Raw genomic sequence first — 14,490 nt, forward strand, 5'->3', positions numbered from 1 at the left:
ATCATTACTTTTCAAATCAAAGTTTTTGTTTAAAAAATAATAATTCTCATAAAAAATATATATTTATCAAAACAAAAAAAAAATAAACAGGGAATTTTTTTATTTATTAAAGAGATACTTTTCTCTCCTTTATTCAATTGATTGAGATTTTTATGAATATTTATTTTGATAGCCTTTAGGTTTTTATTTCAAAAACATGCTGTTAATAAAAAAGATATTTTGTGAAAAAAATACATTAATAAAAAATGATAATTCATCTAATAATTTTTAAAAATTTAATTCGCTACCTTTTTTACAAATATTTATTTTCTTTCCAACAAAACTTAAGCTATGAGCATCTAAACACTTGGAGAAAGGCAAAGCATAATACCATATTCAAACGGGAAGTTTAGTGCTGCCTATAACTAGAAAATAAAGAGGGAAACAAGAGTAACATAAATCTCCATCTACAATAAAATTTCAAGAAAGCTTGGCGCTGGTGCCATCTTCGTCACCGTCTCCTATTGATGCTTCACTGAACATGTACTGCTCCTGATACTCCATCAAGTATTGCGTTGATCTCTTCACATCCAGAAACAGATTGTAGACTCGAGTAATGTCCTCATTCTCCACAACCTTTCCTTTTCGTTTCTGGCATGCCAATGCAGCAGCAGTAATTAGATGGATAGCATATCTCAAGGATGTTTCAACCCCAATATGTGTCAACAAAGCCTTTGCCTCTTCAGCGATCTCCACGTCTTCTTCTTGGCATCTGATGTCCAGAATCTTGTGGATTTCATCCTTTGTATAAGGCTGAGTGGTAATGATAAGTAAGCGATCAAGGAGATCTATTGGAATCCCATGTGGAGATTTGTAATTTGTTCCTCTTATGGTAGTAATCCCTCTGTTGGTGGCGACGGCTAGTATTGGAGCCATCTCATTCTCAAGAGCGCGGTTCAGGAAAGAGAAGCATTCAATGTCAAGCATGTGCACCTCGTCGATGAAGAGAACACCTGGCACAATCTCTGCTTTGCCCTCCTCTCTCCATTCTGCCACCTTTGTGTCAATTTGTTCCCTTACTTCTGCACGAATTTCACCAGTATCACCAGTGAAGAGAGCCAGAAATCCCTGTGTTCTGAAAGTGGAGAACAATAAAAGATGATAAAATGGAACAAATAATCTGCAGGTAATGATGAATCTAAATTACAGCTACATGCCCTATTATTTCCATTAAGCTTAAATTGGAAGGAAAGAGCACAAAATCACAGTAGAAACCCGTGAAACTGCCCCTGAAGTACAAGAAAGTAAAGAAGCCACAGAAACAACTCTATTGCATAAACAAATTCGCCACAGAAACAATTCTGCCCCTATTAACCGCCTTGAGAGTTTCCAAAAATATGTGATTGATCTCCAACCAAGGGCTTCAAATAATAGCTAAAACAGTGCATATCAATTTTATTTTTTTTGAAAGAGGGCTTAGGATATATACTAGTGTAGGAATCCTCTTTGAGAAAAAATTCACGGTGGATGCCAAAAAAGAAAGATTGCAAGGATTGCAAAGAATAAAATATCGTATGAGGTGATTAGTTTATTTTGCAAATGACACTTTTAAGGAATCTCATGTTAGTAACCTTGTTTCTGGACGTGCGAACTCTGTGACAGAAATCCCTAAATTCTCATTTTAGTTGCATAGCATTGTTTCTCCAAACATTTGTCATCTGTTTCTTTCATGCGACATGTATCTCAAATATTCACCTTACAATAAACAAGCTAAAAATATAACAGATTTAGAAGCTAAAAGAGGCCAGAAATTTTTATTTACCAGAGTAGAGTGCAAGGCAGTGTTTCTATCAATATTTCATCAACCCAAAACCACCAAGATTCTAAACAAAAATTAGTAACCAGTTTTTTGCTAATACTAATGGGTTAGCCAACAAGAATTTAAGGTTTTAGCTGTAGCCATGTTAAAAGGTTGGAATTTGACAAGAAATGTAATTAAACAACAGGCTAAGGGATCTCTAATATTCTCCAAAATAGTGAACATTTACAAATTATGGGTTAAGTTAAAGAGAAGCTCCTCCATCTTTCCTCAAGTATCACAACAAACCAAAACAACACAGCAAGCATGGATAACATGACCTAATAACTAGTAAACTCAATCCCATCAAAAAAACACAATCGGAAACGCTGAAAATATAATTCCATGGAAGCACCTGCTATTGATGACATCAATTTCATGAAGCGTGACACAATGCACAATCTCTTTCCTCTTCTGCAACTCCCCACCAGGACACTGAACAAACCTAACCTGCGGTCCAATAGCATCATAATCCCTTGACCGCGAAAAAGACCTACCAAGCTTGGTAACTTTCCCAGAAGGCTTATCAATAGCAATAACATCCCCACTTTGCACTTTTTCCTTTCCCAAGCTCTCAATCATCTTCGCTCCCAAATCATAAACCCCCTCCATCTCCGTTGTCTTCATAGTCAGTTTCCCCGTCTTCAAAGCAGCACCAGCCACTGCTGGCCTGTCAATTTGAATTTCTACCACTTCACCTTCAATCACCTCGGTTTCTTCTTTAATTCTAACAGCAATTGCTTTCCTAAAAGACTGCATTAAAGCCTCGGTTTTCGACATTTCAAGAGAAAATATTTCGCTAGCGGAGATCATTGCAAATGGGGTTTCAAGACCTAGGGATTTTGCCATACCCATGGCGATTGCAGTTTTACCGGTTCCTGGTTGACCCGCGATAAGAACGGCTCGGCCTGCGATTCTTCCTTCTTTTATCATTTGGAGGATGATGCCGGCGGCTTTGCGGGCTGAGGTCTGTCCCACCATTCCTTCAGAGACGGCGCGTGGCTCGAGGGCTGAGTCGAGCCCCAGACCGCGGATGTGGGAGTGAGCGCCTATGCGCTCGATTCTTGTTAGATCTCGAGTTTCTGAGAGTTTGAGGTCTGCCATAGGAGGAGGTTGCCAGAGAAAGAAGGTTTATTTCAGGGTTTTCCAGTTTGTTTTTCTATTCAAGTTGAGGGCGTGATGGTAGATTGGGAATTTTGAAGCTCGCTGGTGTCGGAATAGCTGATCGTGCTTTGCCGAGTGGCAAATGAATTGTTTTTTTAAAAAAAACAAAAGGAGAAAATTTATTCTCAACGCAATTTGTAGAAGTAAAAAAAAATATGATTGTCATTCAAAACTGATAGCATAAGTTTTAGTAGAAATTAGATTTTTTTTTTCTCGTGAGTGTTGCGAGGGAGGTTCATTTTTTTAACATAAAAAAATTTATAATTTAAATAAACATGAATTATCTTTACTAACCTACAATCCAGAATAATCCTAAATAAAGAAGAAAAAATTAAAAACTCAAGACTAAATAGCTTTATATCAAAATAATAAAATTAAAAAAAAAATAAAGTTAAATTAGGTTAATCTTTAAAGCCAACAATTTTAGTTATGAGACCCAAATAATTATATAAATGACCAAAAATAAAATCTTGAATAAAATTTTTAACCATAAAAAAAATAAAAAGAAAACAAAAGATGATCAAAATAATGATGATCAAATCTGATATAAAAACTAATAAAAAAATAATGAGGGACTTAATAAAAAAAAGATTAAAAAAAATGGCAATTAAAAGAATGAGAACCAAAATTGGATCAAAAAATTAAAATAAAATATTGAGGGACAAAATTGAAAGAAAGAAAAAATCAAATTAAGAAAATAATAAAAAAAAGCAATTAAAAAATGAGAACTAAATCTTGAAAAAAAAAATGTTGAGGGGTAAAATTAAAAGAAAACAAATAAGAAAAGAATAAAAAAACAACAATCAAGAGGATGGGTACCATATTTAATATAAAAAAACAAAACAAAATCAAATGGGAAATGGATGAAATTGAAAACAAAATCTAAAAAAAAAATCCAAAACAAAGAAAAACCAATAAAAAAAGAGGATCATAATTGAATTTTTTTTCTCTATTATTTTTTTATCAAAATAATTTTATTTTTACTTCCTACAAAATAAAAAAAATCTGTTTGACCCCGATTTTTCAACCCAACCCGTGACTTAAGACATGACAGGAGTTGACTTTTAAGTCAGGTTTTAAAAGTATGATAAAAAATAACCACCAAATATGATATGAAAATTCAATAATATTAAACAATGAGAGATGAAATTGCCAAAAAATAATTAATCAAGAAGAGAACTTGAAATAAAAGGAATTAAATCATAAAAATGAAGATTAAATTCAATAAAAAAAATTAAAATCAAATGATAATGGATTAAATCAAAAAATAAAATCCAATCATAAAGAAATTGAAAGCACAATAAATAGAAATCAAAAGAATAAGAATCGAATTTAATTAAAAAACATAAAAAAATCAAATGATAAGAGATGAAATTAAAAAATAAATAAATCAAATTCGATACAATTAAAAGATTGAGGACAACTTTGCAATTTTACAAGGTCAACATACCCTTTAGGGTGGAGGAGAGAGAAACGAGGAGGAGGCGAAAAGTTATCACACGGAGCTTCTTCATGTCGTAGATGCCGACACGCGCTGGTTCACTATGTAAAGGGTGACACAATGCTTTGGATATAGCCCTGAAAGGCCATCAACGACCACTAGGAGGTGCCATCTAAAAAGCACAGGCACCTCTCACTTACTAGTGCGTGCTATGTGCACGCCATCCATTTTTTTAAAATTAAAAAAATCAAAACACTCTTGACCCCCACGTGATAATTGCAAAAAAACCGAGATTAAAAAACTAGAAATGCCACTTGACCTTAGGCAAACAAAAGATGACCCTAGGAGCTATACGGTAATTACACTATATAAAAAAATGTGAAAAACTAAAAACATCATTTAGACATTAGTTGTGTTTTTTTTTAAGGGCATGAGTGTAATTACATTGCGCAATAAATATATGCAGATACGATTTTACCCTTAAGTATGTGTTTGGTTTTAAAATAGCAAAACATACATTATACCAAGGGTTGCACTATTCACAATCCATAATAAAACACTAATGACTTTTAGTTTTATGTATAATTACTAACATTTATATGTTTTAATAAATGTTAAAAAAATAGTTTCTAAAGTCAAAGAATCAGAAATTGTAAAGATAGATATAAACTGAGACAACCGATCTTATTTCGCAATAGCACTCAAAGTTTTTTTATTTATTCATGCAATAATATTTATATATGTAAAAAAAGAAATAATTTAAATTTCATTGAAAAAAATAATTAGCTAATAATAAATTCCTAAAATATTCAAGTAGCTTAGGAACAAGACTTGTGTGTTGTATAATTAGTTAATCTCTTAGTTCTAATAATTTGATTCATTCTTCCTAACCAATGGAGCCGGTAGCTGGTGCTTAATGTTTGGTAAGCCAAGGTGGTTAATAATTAATATTTACAAAAGGTCTTTTTTGGCATATGAGAGGACTCTCATAAGCTCAAGTAAATTACTTTTTATATATATAAAAAAATGTATTGATATTTTAGAGAGACATGCTCTGAAAATATATAAATAAAAAGATTATAATCCCGGAGCTTGAAGAATTTATAGTTATTTATAACTGATGAATCTTGTCTTTTAGTGTAGAGAAGGGGCTGAAAAATCATTTTATCTCTGTGATATTTTGAATTGTATTCTATTTAAAATAATATACATTGGATTAATATAAAGTATTGAGAGACCTGCATGAGGTCTTCAAAACATTTAGAAAGAAGTGTTGGTCTTAAGCGAGTTGTTTGAGACCGTTAGGAACAGAAAATAGGTCCAAAAGTGTTGGTTGGACTAAAAAATGTTAGGTTTGGACATGACAACTCAAACTTATAGGACGTTGGGGGTGCATGCCCCATTTAAGCTCGGGCATGACACATGGGGCCTAAGCTCTAGGTTGGGCTTAACCAAATATTTTATTAACTAAAAAACCCCTAAAATTATCTCCCAAACCAGAATCTAATCAACAAAATTATTTTTATCAGCCTAAATTTATTTTGTTCGGCAAGATAAAATGCAAGAAACACCACAAATAGAACTTCTCTTATTAAATAAAGTCCATTAGTACCAAGGACAAGTATCTTTGCTAATGTAAATTGAATAATTAAGGAATTTATCTATCCTTAATCACTTTTTAACTACTTTATCTCTCATTTGTATTACACAAGGACATCAACATACAATTAAAAAATCACAAGGACCAAAAAGAAATTTGACCAAAATCCAAAAGCAAAAAATGGCCAAAGGTGAAGGGAAATTTTTTTTTGGGAAAGATGCTTAATTGTTTCCATATGTTTCAATTTAAGTCCTTTAATTTTTATTTCAAATAAACAATGGATTGCATTTTTGTTTGGTAAAATTCTACATCAACCCATTACTAAAATACTTTACCAACACTATAGGAAACCTATACTAACCTAATAAAATCAAACTACCATGCCAAAACATTAAAAAATTAATCATGAAGAGATTCAATTGAAACAATAAAAAGTTATGTGATTGAAAAAACAAATAAAACATAGGGTGCAAAAAAAAAAATCAAATGATGAAAAAGCCAAAGAATGAGTCCACAACAATTAAAATATTAAAACGCCTAACCAAATTAGTTTCTTTTTTCTAATTCTAATTAAAAAAATTGATATGTGATTGTGTTTTCACTATGAAAACTTTTACATTTCACTATAAATTCATACGATGATAAACCGTTTTGCTCTCTATAATGAAAACCATATGACTTGTTTTTAGGGGCAAAATTATATTTTCTACAGGATCTACTTGTCATTACTATATTGACTAGGGTAGAATGACTTCCTAACTCTTTAGCACAATATAATATTTAAAATACCCTTAAAAGTTACATTTGCTTAATTGTCCGGGCAGGAGAATTTTCATTTTTTTTTATATATTTGCTAGCACAATATAATTACTAAGGTGCCCTTAAAATAAAAAAAAATCTTAGGTTATGGCAAGCGGCTTTTTGGTCCTTATGTTATTTTTTTTTTGTTAATACCATGTGGAGTTAATGGTACTTCAATCTTTCAATAAATTAAATAAAAAAAGATAAAAATTGTTGGCACATACAATACTCAAAAGAGGCGTTTAAGCACTTTGAATAGTGAATGTGACGCCTTCTAAGTGCCAAAAATAGCCGACTGTTGTCTATTTTGATTCCTTATACAAAGGTGCATCCAATTGGGCGATACATACAAGGTTTTTAATAGTGGTTTGGTGACAATTGATTTTTTTTTCTCTATTATTTTCTCTCTCTCTTCCCCTAAAAAACAATGCCAGCCCAGCCAAGATCAAAGGTTGTCCTCAATTTTCTTTTTAATTAAATTGTGGGTCTCATTCTTTTAATTTTGATTGTTCTTTATTTGTTCTGGATCTTTTTTTATTATTTTGTTTTCAATTTTATCTTTTATCATTTCATTCTAATTGATTTTTATTTAAGATTTAATCTTTATTTATTTATTATTTTTTTAATTTCACCCCTTATAATTTGATTTGATTTAATTTTTATATCATATTTGACTTTTATTCTTTTAATTTTTTTTTGTCTTGGTTTCTTTTTTGAAATCATTATTTTTTTAATTTTATTTTTTAATATTTGATGTGTTTAGAATTGAGTTTCATTAAATTTTTCAGTGTGGTTATTGCGGTTTCATGATCAGGATCACATATATAAAACTTTAACTTGGATTGATATCTGTCATTTTATTTTATTTTTATGTCAATTTTTTTTCATTATTTTAATTTCTTTTTTATCCTATTTTAGAATTTTTTTTTTCTTTTATTATTTTTATTTTCAGCCTTTAGCATTGTATTGTTTATGATTTGACTTTGTTGTTTTTTTTATATGACAATGTCTATCTCATGACCCAGATCATGGGTATTTGTTATTAGCTCGAGTTAACATTATTTTTTTTTAATCCTTCTCTACATTTATTTTCTTTTTTGATTTCAGCATTTGATGTTAAATTTATTAAATATTGAATTTATTGATTTATTTATTTTTTTTATAAGAATATCTCAAACTCATGATTCAAATTACAAATTTTTCATATTAACTTGAATTGAATTAGAATTTTTTTTTTTCATTTTTTTCCATCATCATCCTTTAGCATCAAATTCTATAACTCTGATTTACAAAATTTTATTTTACTTTAAAAAACAGTGGCAACACTTTAACATCCTTTTTATTAGGTTAAAAAAAAATCCACCAAGTAGTCTAATTCTAATTCCAATCTAATGTAACAAAGTTGTACCAATGATATTTATCTGTTGACGATTAAAAAAGAGAGAGACAGACTTGGAGAAATTTCTCTGGCACAGGGAAACTGTAAATAAAATTTGTCGCTTCACTCTATGAACCGCCTTAGCAGCTTGAAATTTAAGCTAACTAAATGTCACCGCTTGAATATTAAGCTAATTAAATCAGAGTAAATCTCTACAGTCTCTCTCTATATAAATTAACTCGAATCTTCTACTGCTGCACGCTCTGTCGGTATTGTTTTTTCTTTCCCTCTCTCAACTTCAATCAGCTATCGATAGCAATCTCCCTCGATCTTTCTAATGGCGGAAGTTACTGAAACCACCGCCGCTTCCAGCTCCGAGGGCAAAAAACCGGCGGTGCCGGAGACTAAAAGATTATGGGGCGACGAAGTAGATGACGAAGAGGTTCAGCCGAGCGCAACAGAGGAAAAAGCTGTATCGGAGCTAAACGTTGACGCATTAGCTATCGACGAGAACACGAAAGTCAACAAGTTCCTTGACGAACCTGAAGACTCTAGAATACAAGCCGTATGATCCCCCCCCCCCACACTCTCTAGACAGTTTTTATCTGCTAGTGTGAAAATTGAGATCGAATATTTACTTTCTTGTTGTTTCATTGTTTGATTAGGGTTTAAATAAAACAAATTAGTGTTTTCTTAACTGTTTGTTCTTCTTTTTTTTGCTGTGTAATAAGTAGGGTTTAATAAAAAAATTCATATGATTAAATTTTTGAAGTTTTTATGTGCTTTTGTTTACGGTGGGTATTAAGATTTTTATTAAATTGATTCATTTGTTTTGTAATTGGTGCACAAACGAGTGAGTGGGCTTATATGATACGGTTTTTTGCTGGAAAGCAATAATCAATGTTGGTTGAGTTTTGATTGTGACATTGGAAGTTGGCAACCAATTGTAAGGTTATTTTTTTAGTTTTGGTTCTTAAATTTTGCAGTTCAATTTGATGTAGGTTACAACAGGGGATACACCATACACATCGGCATCCACATTTGAAGATTTGAACCTGTCCCCGGAGCTCCTCAAGGGTTTGTATGTGGAGATGAAATTCCAGAAGCCTAGTAAGATTCAAGCTATTAGTCTTCCAATGATCATGACTCCACCATATAAAGATTTGATTGCTCAGGCACATAATGGTTCTGGTAAGACCACTTGTTTTGTGCTTGGCATGTTGAGTCGTGTTGATCCACAACTACAAAGGCCCCAAGCACTCTGCATTTGCCCTACAAGAGAGTTATCAATTCAGGTTGGTTCTTGTGTTCCAGTTCTTTTTTTTCCCTTTACCATTTTTTTCAATGTTGGGTTTGGTCAATCAAGTAAAATAAGAGGGAGGAATATCAAATTTTAAATATTTTGGGGAATTTTTGTATGATAAACACTTGCTTTCATGATGGCTTCAGGTTCATTTTTATTTCTGAAATTTATTTTGGAACCCGATACAAGCACATTCTTGGATCTTCATCATGTGAAATCCTTAGACCCTGGCTCGCACAAGTTTTTGAGTTTTAAAACTCAGATAAATACACTAGTAATAAGTGATTTAATAGTTCTTCGTTAAAAATATAACTTAACAGTTAAAATGAAGTGCTATTTTCAGTTTTGATGATAACAAATTCGTCCTTTCAGAATATGGAAGTTCTTCGGAAGATGGGAAAGTACACTGGAATAAGTTCAGAATGTGCGGTGCCCATAGAAAGCAGAAATAATGATAGATCCAGATCCCGACCTCCAATATCTGCACAAGTGGTGATTGGGACTCCTGGTACGATAAAGAGATTGATGTCACAAAAGAAATTGGGTGTTACTGATATGAAGGTTCTTGTTTTTGATGAAGCAGATCACATGCTGGCCAAGGTACATATACAACATGAATCATGTTCCTAATATGGTTGCCATGATATTATATAACTAATGGACACCCTTTACCTGCATAGCATCTTTTAGTTTCTTCGGTTATGCTATGCTGCGATTTTTTTGCATATCTTTAGCAGTTCAACTTGGTGCTCTCTCTTCCTCCTTTCTTCTTTTTTTCCCTTGGTGTTGGGGGTATTGGATCCGAAAAAATTCCCAATTACTTGATCCTAGTTAATGCACTTTGCTTTATGTTATGACTTGGGAAATTTTTTAAGTTTTGCCAGTCCATTGCCATTTTGGTACTGCAACTTCTTGTCAAATGGCAATATCATATTGATGATGAGACTGTATTGAACAGATGTAAGCAGTTGAAGAGATGATGTTTGATACACTATTGTAGAGGTTGATATAGGCACACCTTGCTTTATGTTCTGATTTAAGAGATTTTTCAAGTTTTACCTATCCACTGCTGTCTCAGTTCTGCAACTTGTCCAATGGTACTATCATACAATGATGAGTCTGTATTGAACAGAAGTAGAGCTGTTGAAGAGTTGATGGTCGATGCATTATAGTAGAGATTAATAAAGGCACAATTTCCAAGGAAAAAAGTAGTTGAGAATTGATAGTGTAGCAGAAACAAAATCATTAGTTTAAGGTTACATGTACAACAGTCTTCTGTCTCTGAATTGCAATTTCATCCAACTTTTAAGGAGAGTGGTCATAGTATATGCTCATGACCAATCTGTGACGTGGGGAAATTTCTTCCATTTTCTTGGCATAATAATATTTATGTCATAGTATATCTATGGCATTATTTCATTAATAGTTAAGATTTTTAGGTTTTGAGGAGTTTAATAAGAATCTAAGATGCAGTTTGGTAAATCAAGCATAACTTTTAATCTGATCAAGCTGGAATTTTGACAGAAAATTTTGAAGGCGTTGTGTAATAATGATTGGAGATCAGGAAGGCCTTCAAATAAGGCTTGGAAGTTACTACATGAGATTGTCTTTATGTACCTAATTGTATTTGAATTCTTTTTCCTATTTAGATTAGGACTTTTAATTTATTTAGTACTTTACCATTTATGAATCCTAATGCTAGATGATTAAGTAAGTTTTAATTAGGAATCCTTTTCCATAAAGGATTTTAAGACTAATTTAAATAGGGGTGTTTAGTTTATTTTGAGAAGAAGATTATTATTAAGACTTTTAATAAAACACCAGAGAATTTCCTCTAAATTTCTCTATAGTTTAGGTATGTAATCTTAGGGCTTGAGAACTCTAGCCTTTTCACCACGCTATACCCCACCTCAATCTTGAGGTCAAGTGGCCTTCGAGGGGCAGGAGAGAGAATACAGCAGGAAAACCGCAGAACTGTGGTTCAAGATTTTCATAGCTAAGAGTTGGTTTCAATATCTGCGAGTTGCTTGTCTTGAATTCCAAATCTTGTGTCCCAGAACCCCAGCCCTAAGCTAGAATATTGTAGTATCAAGGCTCACTGCCCCAGTTTCAAGTTGTGATTTATACATGCTAATTTCATTTGTTTCTGCATTTTTTTAAACAAAATATGAAGATGTAGTGAATCACTGTGGTTATTTCCCATATTATGTTGTCTGGAATGTTTGGGAATGCTTATCTTTCTAACTCTCTCACTCACATACACTGCTGAGGATAAGGACTGATATGTGCTAAATAAAGTATATTTATAAAATATTCTGTTCCTTTTAGAACATTGTGACATTGGGTGTCACTGGATAAAAAACGAGGCATACTTCAAACTCATCACACTTATATTCTTTCTTAATCATGGAGCACTCTATATCATTAATTAATGGGGATCTTATTGCAACTAATCCTACCTCATAAATTTTTTCCTTCAAACTTGGTGTGATTCGCTAACAATAAACATATTGTTGCACTGTTGCATTTCATTGAAGTAATTTACTATTAAATGATGTTTACAAGCAGATAGACATGGCATACTAATTAAATTGACCTCTCTGGCGATGTATTTAGAGAGGAGATTTCATTAAATTCTGTACATTTCATGCTAATTATATGATTTAGTTTATATGTTATTTTCTGATTAAACGGATGCTGCTACTGCCAATCATCATCTGTGCCTTTAGCTGTTTCACTGCATTGGCTAGAATTAATTAATAGTGCAATTACTTTTTTGAATACAGGCTCAATTAAGTGGTTTTTGTTGATGTCTTCTCTTTTGTTGATACCAGTAATGAAATTGACAGAGTGAGACTCTAAACCTTCTTGCTTTTGCAAGAGTACCACTGGACTACAGGCCCATTGGTGTTAATGTCTTTCCTGTACTCCAAGTCTCATTTGAAAGTGATAGTAGACAATCTTTGATGAGTTGTGCATAAGTTGTTGATCTTTGGTTGGTTTACATAAGAGTTTATTGATTTAGAGTGAATTCTTGCAGGATGGCTTTCAAGACGATTCCTTGAGGATAATGAAGGACATTCAAAGATTCAATTCTCATTGCCAGGTTTGTCATGCAATTCACATATCTTTTACTGAGGGTAGGAAAGGTAGAGGAAATAAGATCCAAAAGTTCTTTACCTTTAATCATCTCAGATTTCAAAGTTGATTTCTCAAATTCTAACAACCAAAATACATAGTTGCTCAATAATATACACAATGAGAGAGAAAGAGCAACAAAAATTACTTTTATTATTGAATAACATATATACAGATTAAAAAAATAAAAATGAAAGAACAACTTCACTGATCATTCCATACCTGCATGCTATCCATAATGTGCAGAAGATTTGTATGCATCAAATGATTAGTTTGTTGGGATCAGATCAAGGACTTTGTTGCATTTCTAAATTTGGAGACCAGTGGTTTACTTCTTTCTATTTCCAATCTGGTTCCAGGTTCTTCTGTTCTCTGCCACTTTTGATGAGACCGTTAAGAACTTTGTGTCAAAGGTTGTGAAAGATTACAATCAACTTTTTGTAAAGAAAGAAGATCTGTCATTAGAATCATTGAAGCAGTATAAGGTGATTCTTCCTGATGAACTTGCCAAGATTGGAGTAGTAAAAGATAGGATTCTTGAGCTGGGAGAGAACATAGGCCAGATCATTATATTTGTCAACACAAAGCGCAGTGCCAGCATGCTGCACACTTCCCTTGTGGATTTAGGCTATGAAGTCACTACCATTCATGGCGCACTTAATCTTGAAGACCGAGATAAAATAGTCAAAGAATTCAAGGATGGATTGACTCAAGTTCTCATATCAACTGATGTTCTCGCCCGAGGTTTTGACCAACAACAGGTGCCTCTTTAATTTACCCAAAATTCTCTTCTTACTGGTGTTCATTGATAAATATGTATTGAGTATGAAACTTATCCTGCCCTCTTCCTGTTGCAGGTTAATTTGGTAATCAATTATGATCTCCCAGTGAAGTATGAAAATCAATCAGAGCCTCATTATGAGGTCTACTTGCACAGGATTGGTAGGGCTGGGCGTTTTGGCCGCAAAGGTAAACTTTGGTTCGACCTTTTTCTTTGTCAGATGCACTTCTATAATGCTTCTCTAGAAAAAAAAAATGTTCTATAATACTACAACTGTGAAAGAAGCAATTATTGATTTTGAGTGGTTTTATGTAATCCTGCAGGGGCTGTGTTTAATTTCATAATGACTGACCATGATTTGATGATCATGAGGAAGATAGAGAGCTACTTCAATAGTCCAGTAGCTGAGGTAAAAACCCTAGTGGCCTTTTTAGGTTTCATAAAATACTTGATTCTCCAATTCTTTCTCTGTTTGAATTTTTTTAGATTTGCTCTTTTTTTATTTATGCTCGAGAGGTAAGATGGTGTTCAACCGCTAGATATCGGTGGATACTATAGAGTTTATATTGATCTATCACACAATCTTTTTTGTCAGCTATTTAAAAGGGATTAATTTGAATTTTATTATTTGATTGCTTAAATTATGTTAATCTCTGATGCAGATACCATCATGGGGCAGTGAAGAGGACTACAAGGCTGCTCTCAAGGAAGCTGGTTTGCTGTGACAATGAGCCGCATGTTCTGTGATTTTTACAAACGAAATGAGCCACAGCATCCACCGTGAGGTCTTTTTAAGTGAAATCCCATGCGGGGGTGGTGGTTAGCCTTGACTTCCAAGTGTGTTGATTTTTTACCCGGTATTTGTTACTGAGATGGTCTTTTTTTTATTTTGAATGCATTTTGAGAACAACCATTGCATTTTCAATGGCCTACGTGCATTTCATATTTGTTATTAGACTTTTCGTGGTTGGGTTTTTTTAGAGGTAATCATCCTCCACTACATATCTATAACTAGTATACTATAATCATTAGTACTCGAACCTTACT

The 14,490-nt window shown here is 32.8% G+C and overlaps 2 protein-coding genes across 2 annotated transcripts; one reads left to right on the forward strand and one right to left on the reverse strand.

Annotated features, from left to right (window-relative positions):
* Positions 1-346: 346 nt before the first annotated feature.
* On the reverse strand, positions 347-3,104 carry LOC118048182 (uncharacterized). The gene is made up of 2 exons (XM_035057762.2): positions 2,193-3,104; positions 347-1,114 (listed from the first exon to the last, which is right to left on the reverse strand). Exons 1-2 carry the CDS (start codon positions 2,939-2,941, stop codon positions 460-462), a joined length of 1,404 nt encoding a protein of 467 aa, XP_034913653.1. The 5' UTR covers positions 2,942-3,104; the 3' UTR covers positions 347-459.
* A 5,325-nt stretch (positions 3,105-8,429) lies between these two features.
* Positions 8,430-14,398, forward strand: LOC118048181 (DEAD-box ATP-dependent RNA helicase 38). The gene is made up of 8 exons (XM_035057761.2): positions 8,430-8,786; positions 9,223-9,516; positions 9,897-10,124; positions 12,565-12,630; positions 13,022-13,423; positions 13,520-13,631; positions 13,767-13,852; positions 14,106-14,398. The coding sequence occupies exons 1-8, from the start codon at positions 8,559-8,561 to the stop codon at positions 14,166-14,168; spliced, it is 1,479 nt and encodes a 492-aa protein (XP_034913652.1). The 5' UTR covers positions 8,430-8,558; the 3' UTR covers positions 14,169-14,398.
* Positions 14,399-14,490: the final 92 nt, after the last annotated feature.

This window comes from Populus alba, chromosome 6, assembly GCF_005239225.2.
Source record: "Populus alba chromosome 6, ASM523922v2, whole genome shotgun sequence".
NCBI classification, from domain to species: domain Eukaryota; kingdom Viridiplantae; phylum Streptophyta; class Magnoliopsida; order Malpighiales; family Salicaceae; genus Populus; species Populus alba.